This window comes from Glycine soja, chromosome 8 (genome assembly GCF_004193775.1).
Source record: "Glycine soja cultivar W05 chromosome 8, ASM419377v2, whole genome shotgun sequence".
Lineage (NCBI taxonomy): Eukaryota > Viridiplantae > Streptophyta > Magnoliopsida > Fabales > Fabaceae > Glycine > Glycine soja.
The window spans coordinates 4,555,390-4,562,938 of record NC_041009.1 but is presented as its reverse complement, the minus strand read 5'-3'; the positions used below and the strand labels follow the sequence as shown (position 1 = coordinate 4,562,938).

Below are 7,549 nucleotides of genomic sequence, written 5' to 3'. Positions count from 1 at the left end.
TCTCAATTTCCAAGTTGGAGATTAGATGGAACTTGACAAAGCAACAACTAATATAGAATTTGAGCTTTGATTGAGGTTAACCCAAACGTTACATACCCCCATAAAAATGTAAATTTCTTAGATTACAAAAAAAAAAAAAAACTATTTCATTATTTTGTCCTTCTTTATCAATCAATTTATTGATTTATATAGGCCTCTAGCGGTAATTCCACATCCTTAGAACATTTTTTTATTTTTTACAAGTTAAACGTAACAAGAAGATAAAAGTTAATTGCATAATAAAAGAGAATATTAGCCATCAAACATTGCCCTTAAATCCTTAATTTGCTATGTACACATGTGTCATGTGTGTGCCTTACTTGTTGTCTATGAACTTTTCTACGACCCGCAGACCACTTCATGGAGGTGGAGTTTCATGCTGGAATAGTTTCATCCTCAGTTCACTACTACAAATGCCACGTATACCTGCAACACATTATTATTTTTATTTGGGTATGGAAGGAGGGATCCGGGAAGTGGAACAACCATATACAAGAATAGTACATTATCAATGAAACAGAAACCTTTGAGAGTTTGGGTTTAGTAAATTATTGTACATGCATCATAAATTTAATAAAACGGTAACCACGTCCAAAACAGGCAAGCACCAAAATCCCACTAAATTTTTTTACAATAAGAAATAATAAAAACACAGATTCCTATCATCTGGTTTCCCTTTTCACCAACCTCAAAAAACACAATAATCCACTACGTCAATCTCGAATTAATGTCACATTAGTTGTAGCTGATCTCACCGGAAAACACCTCGTCGTCGCCGGAAAGTTCTCTGTACCTCGACGGAGAAATATCGATCTCAATCAAATTCTCTTCATCAAAGTTAAATTCCAAGTTCCTCTTCCTCTTGCATCCATCGAGAGCTATCTCAATCAACCCTTCTCTGTCTTCTTCTTCTTCATCATCATCATCACCATCATCTTCTTCTTCTTCACCCCAGCGAAACTCAAGGTCCTCCGGCGAGTCCCAATCTCCGATCGCCGGAAACTCACTCTCCGATTCGCTATCGGAATCCGATTCCGGGTAAAAACGCGACAACGAAGGGTACCTCATAATACCCACGTTCTCGTTTGCATCATCCCCTGCTTCTTCACCTTCACCATACTCTTCATATATCACTTCCAACGGTGCTTTCACGTTCCATTCAACAAAACGAGAACTTGATTCAAAACCCATGTCGGAAATGACCTCTGTTTCTGAATGGACCCATTGGTGCACTTGTTCTACGGACTTTGTTTCGTCAGGTTCAATGGTACATGGACTCTGTTTCTCTCCCTTGTATTTACTTCCCTTGTTTTCTTCGTAAACGATGGGTTGTTCTTCGTGTTTCACATGATTCTCCCTTCTTTCATGTTGTAACCTTTGAATTGCACCGAGACGGAGAATAGAGAGAAGGAGAATCGCAGTGAGAATGGGCACTGGAGATAGAATTATTTTCAAGAAAAGGTGTGGCAAATAGAGGAAAACCAAGGTGCAAAACGCCACGATGCAATGAAACAGAGGATCTGAAGAGAACACTGAGAGAAAAGAAATAGTTTCTTCGCATAGAAGGTTGATGAAGCTATGAACACATAAGGACGAAACGGACTTCAACTCTAAGAGAATTTTAGTTTCATCCATTGTTTTTCTCTTCTCGTTAACTACCGTTCCGAGGGGAATGGAAATAACAAGAAAATCAAGGCCATGATGGAAGAGAAAGCATTAAGGTTTAGGCAGCATTTGGATGATGATAAAAAAGGAGAGAAAAATTGATGGGACTGAACGGGCCACCATGCATGAGGGGCTTAAGAAAAGAAAGAGTGTTATTGTGGGGTGTATGGCGTGAGAAGAAGGCATGGAATAAAAAAGCTAAATGGGGTGTGGACCTATAGGGTACAGAGACCTAGACGATGATCTTGTATGCACCAAAAAAAAGTTGTTTTGCTTTTGCCCTTAACTCAAATGCATGATCTTAATGAATGAGACTTTGTTTGATTTAGAGGAAATAAATAAAGTGGAGAGAAATAAATGAGAGATAATTTGAAAAAATAGAAATAAAGTAAAAATGATGATATATGTTTTATTGTTTGGTTTTAAAAAATAGAGAAAAATATTTTTTTATGTCAAAGAAAATCATTTTTTTGTCTGAAAATTCAAAAAAATCATTTTTTTCCTAGAAAAATGATTTGTTTTTCAAAAGAATCGATTTTACTACAAGAAAAAATTAATTTATAATTTTACTCCCTCCAAATTCACACAAAACACACCCCCAAATTTCCATCTTCCTTGATTTATTTCCTTTTTTTAACCAAACACAACCTCAGAATGTATGTGAGAACCTTTGGATACAGTTTAGGCTTTTTATTTATTATTATTCATGGAACCTGTTCACGTTTTACCTTTGAGTTTGATGCAGCGATTCCATGTCCATCCAATCCAAGACATTGATTTAAGGTTCCAAATGGCGTTAAGCTGTTCAACACTTTTAGTTGTATTTTACTTTTCAGAATGTGAAACTTCACCTAGACCACATGAGATGCAGCAGGCTGGACTCTTCTTTTAGGGTAAGTCTATCAATAAGTGCCCACACATGTCACAATTACTTCCTCATTTTTGGTCACTTTTTTTCTTTATTAACTTTTCCCAAAAAGAATATAGTTTGGATAGAAAGAAGCTAAAACTTAATAACCATTGTAAATATCTTTTTTTTTTAAAAATCTTTTCTTAAAGTTTATTCTTTATTTTTTTCCTCATTACTCATTTCCTAACTCGTTAACCTGATTGATCGAAGGAAATGTGGGATGATGCGCACTAAACTATTTAACTCCCTTGTTCATTTAACCCACTAATTTTTTAAAGACAAAAATAATTATACATAAAAATTTGAACACAGTTATTCAATCATAATATATAATTTTTTTTTGTTAAACAAACATTATATAATGAAAGCTAATACCAGACATATATGATTTTTTTAGTAAAAACAATGTTTTGTTGATTTTTTGTACATGAAATAAAATGTTCAACTAAATTAATAAAAAAAAACGAAGATATAGATAGTATGAGTACTATCATTTTCTTTCCTTTTTCTAAAGAAGCACATGCCGTTTTCTTTCCCTTTCATTCACTAAAATAATCAAGAGTACTATGATTTGTTATATCATGTTTCACTCATTAATATTTTTTATTTTTTATTTTTTTCGTTACTTCAATTCGTGATGTATCCAAATGACTGGACAAGGGGTGGTAGCAAAGTACACTAAACTATTTAATTAAACCTGCCGGTTCCATAGTTCTATATAAATTTAGTTAAAATAATCTATTATAAATTAACTATTTCATTATCAAATATCAAATACTTGTTTATGAATATATATATATATATATATATTGAATGATAATGTGCTGATAATATAAATATTTTTGTTATATTATCAATTTAATTATCGATTATCATATATGTTGACTTTTATAATTTTTAAAAGTCATATATATAGGATAATTTTTAACTGTCTGACAATATAATTTTTTACTATTAATACTGTATCAAAATTAAATTCATTGAAATGTGGGATAATTTACCAAATAAATCAAGTATGTAGTTTGATGTTTTGTTTTTCAAAATGAGCTATATTAATAGTTGTTACTTTGTTTGTAGCTTATGCTTGGTACATACGTTATCCAAATGAAATTAACATTTAAACTATTGATATCGACCCTGGCATGCACTCACTACTCTATTCGGTTGGGAAACACTAAAATCCCTTTGATTGCATGGTTTCTTTTTTCTCTGAATAGAATTCAGAATCTAATGGGATACATTCTTTTTCTTTACTATTAGAAAGAGAAACAAGAAAACGCGGTTGAACTCAGAAATTATAGTTGAAATTTTGACGAGATAAAAGCAAAAAAGGCTAAAAAAATCCTATTGAGTGGTGGAGAAAATAGTGGTTTCGTAGTAACAATCAATGTTATCTCTTTGCTAATATGATGTCTCACTTTTCTGTCATACACTTTTGTGTGACAAAGCCTTTTATCAAGTAGCAATGTTCTTTATGGGCATAGCTTCTGTCCCCTTTTTTGCAGTGGGATGGAAATGTCTTTATTAAATTTTTATTAATTAGATTAAGTTAGATAATATGAGGAATTTTTTGTATAATTTTATTGGCACTGGCAGTCCCTCGAGGTGAATAATAATAAATTAAATCCATAAGTTATGGAAAAATTATTAATGATATATATGTTTTATGTTTAAAAGGTTTAAAGGGTATTGTGTGTGTGTGTGTTTATATATATGAATAAAATATCTATTTGATTATATGTCTAACATACAAGATGGTTCACTGTTCCAAGGTAGCGTAAAGATGATTAGGAATTTAATTAGGTAAAGTGGATCACAACTTCACAAGAATAGAGAAAAAAAGCTATATATAATAATTATATAATTGGAGGTTCCACCTAATTCAGGCAAAGGAGAATCGAACAAAATTTTAGGTTCAATAATATTTTTCAAGTGTATATAAGATTCACTTCGTCATTAACTAATAATCACGCTCTATGTAAAAGTTTTTGGATTTTTCTAAGGTAATTATAAGCCAAACCTATTCAACTATACATGAGTTTTTGACGTTTTTGGCGCTTGTTTTGAGTTATCACGTCCTCGCATCAATTTTTTGCGTTCAACCTTGTAATTTCAGAATTTTACGTATTTTATACACGTTAGAAACCCAAATTCAAGAATATTCACCTTTACATGATCCTTTTAACGGATTTATACAAAAAAAAAAAAACAATTTCTGTGTAGTCTCTCTCTCCATATATATTTGAGACCCTCAAAATTACTCTTGACTTGCATTCGTTGTAAATTTAAGATATTGTTTTTCCCACATTTTATCATCATTTAACTAAAAAGAAAATACAAACATGCCCATGCACACAATCAATAAAATATAATTTAATTGAATGAGTAAAATGTATAAATTATTATAAATTTTTTAATTTTTATCTTTTATTCTTACGGATTAAAAAAACAAAATTACAATCTTGAACCCTTCTAGGTTCTTACCATACATTTCTCTCTCCAACTTCACTAAGCTTTCTGTTAATGGATAATGATGGATAAAAAATTGCAGAATGTTGGTGTTAGTAAGGTCTGAAACGCAAGACATTATTAAGGAAGCCGTCATTTCAATATGGCCTTGGACTCTTGGAGCTTATAGGTTATAGCCCACAAAGAATCATCTATCATATTTGTCATCATTTTATGAGATATTTCCCTTGAGAAAATCATTGAATTTCACGCGTTTTCTCCGGATCTCATCTCTTGCATTTTGCAAGGTATAAAAAATTAAGGACTACACAACAAACACAGCAATCACTTGTCCATCCAACCATCCACTTTTTTCAGTTGCAGTAGATAATATCACACACCTATAAGAAATGAAAAAATATATAAGCATGGAATTAAATTGATTATATGGCATGCATATACATACTGTGCGTGATTACCACCCCATGAGGCCCCGACACAAAAATAAAGGGCATTTCAATTTCACCTAAGTCTAATGTCTAATTAATGGGAATGCAAGTTTACACTAGCTCAGCAGTTAGGCATGCATATGCTAAGCTAACTATTGGAAAGAATTGATCCCTCTTTCCATTCTCAGAATTCCCACTTACAAAAACGGGAACATGGGACCACTCTACCCCCAACTTAGCTCACAAGAAAGTAGAGCATCATTGAGTTGATGTCACAATGTTAGCTAGATCTTCATGTGAGTCTAAGAAGGATGGTGAAGGTTGAATCAAAAGGAACCAAGGGGGAGACAAAGTTAACTCATAACTTATCTCCTAATTCATGCCCCTGGTGATCTTTGTTTTCTATCCTCCTAGTTGTATTCCTTCATTGTCTACCCAATAAGAAAAACTTGTACAAGGGAAAGGACCTAGAAGGACACAACAGTTGGTGAGACTAATAATCTACTTGTTGGAAGGAAGCCTTGCCTCAAAGACAGAGTTGATAGATTGGTTGCCACATTAGTTGTGAGAAACAATTTTATCTATCTGTTCAATGCTCAAAGCCATGAAGCTGCCGGAGGGAACTTCACTTTTGCAAAGCTTTAGTCACATGCTTTGGGACCCTTTTGCTTGTCAAAACCAAAGGTGTTAGATCTGACGGCAGATTTAGGACACTGAGTTAGGAGAGACAATTTACTTAAAAATAAAAGATAATAATAATTATCATGAAAACAGAGAAAACTTAGGCATAAAGGTTTAAATATATAAAATTAGAGAAATAAAACATACATATTTAAAATATTTATGTATAATTTTTTAAAAATAAGGTGTATCTATCTCCGGTTCTATGATATAAAGGTATTATTACCTAAATCTTCATATTGGAACAAGCACATGCATGTCAAATCAAAAACCATAGATACGGACCCTCATCAACTTTCATGTATTTTTTTTTTTCCAGAGTTGTGCATTAATGTGGTTTAAACGTGGCTTACTATGCAATCATGAAGTTCATAATACGCAAAACTACAGGGAAAATGTGATAGGGATGAGAATATTGAAGGTGAGATAAGACATCACCTATTTGGATCGAAAAACAAATGGAGCAAATTATAAAATAAACAAAACAATCTGGTATGTGCCTATATATATACTCACTTTAGTCCGTAACATAAGCAGAAACAGTGGCGAAACTTGACAAAAATATGTGGAAGAACCAAAAATTAAATATAATAATTTTGATAATATCGGTCTTAGGAGTAATTCTATGTATTTAATATTTCCTTCAAGTATTAATATTTTTTTATAATATTAAAATATTTTTCTATTTTATCAACAACACTTTTTAATTAGAATTCCTTTTTATGTTATGACTTTTATACCTCCTACTATTACCAAATAAAAAAAACATGAAAAATTTATCTATACTTTTTTTAAACAAATTCACAAGAAACATTAAGTTTTTCACACGCGGAACAAAATTTGTAGGAAAATACACAAAAATAAAACAAAATTTTGGCGTAAATAAGATTTTGGTTCCTTTAATTTAAAGTTTTTTTTTCATTTCTTGTTCCTACCGTTTTCTTCTTCAAAATAGTTTCTGTAGGTTCCAAAGATTCCATTTTTAGTCACTATATGGTTAAAATTCATCAGGTCATTATTTTGTTGACATTAAAAATGTTACATCCTCAAGTCTTACGTGAGCAATAATACACATAAAAAAATATCAATAAATGTTAATTTATTAAAATTTTAATTTTATTAGTAGAAGAGATTAAATCCAAACATTTTTTTATTTTCATTTTCCTTAATTATTCAATTGACTTTATATCTCTAATAATACACATTAGTCCTGTCACATCATGTGGAGCAACAAAAATGAACAAAATAAATTTATAGAGACTAAAAAATTAATTTATAGGAATGGAAAAAAATTACATGTAGAAAAAGAAAAAAAAGTGATAAATTTGCAAGCACGGAAAAAATTAAGCCTAATATA

The 7,549-nt window shown here is 31.4% G+C and overlaps 1 protein-coding gene across 1 annotated transcript; it reads right to left on the bottom strand.

Annotated features, from left to right (window-relative positions):
* Window positions 1–213: 213 nt before the first annotated feature.
* Window positions 214–1,983, bottom strand: LOC114423039. Its single transcript, XM_028389644.1, has 2 exons — window positions 795–1,983; window positions 214–465 (listed from the first exon to the last, which is right to left on the bottom strand). The coding sequence occupies exons 1-2, from the start codon at window positions 1,672–1,674 to the stop codon at window positions 398–400; spliced, it is 948 nt and encodes a 315-aa protein (XP_028245445.1). The 5' UTR covers window positions 1,675–1,983; the 3' UTR covers window positions 214–397.
* Between the last annotated feature and the right edge of the window lie 5,566 nt (window positions 1,984–7,549).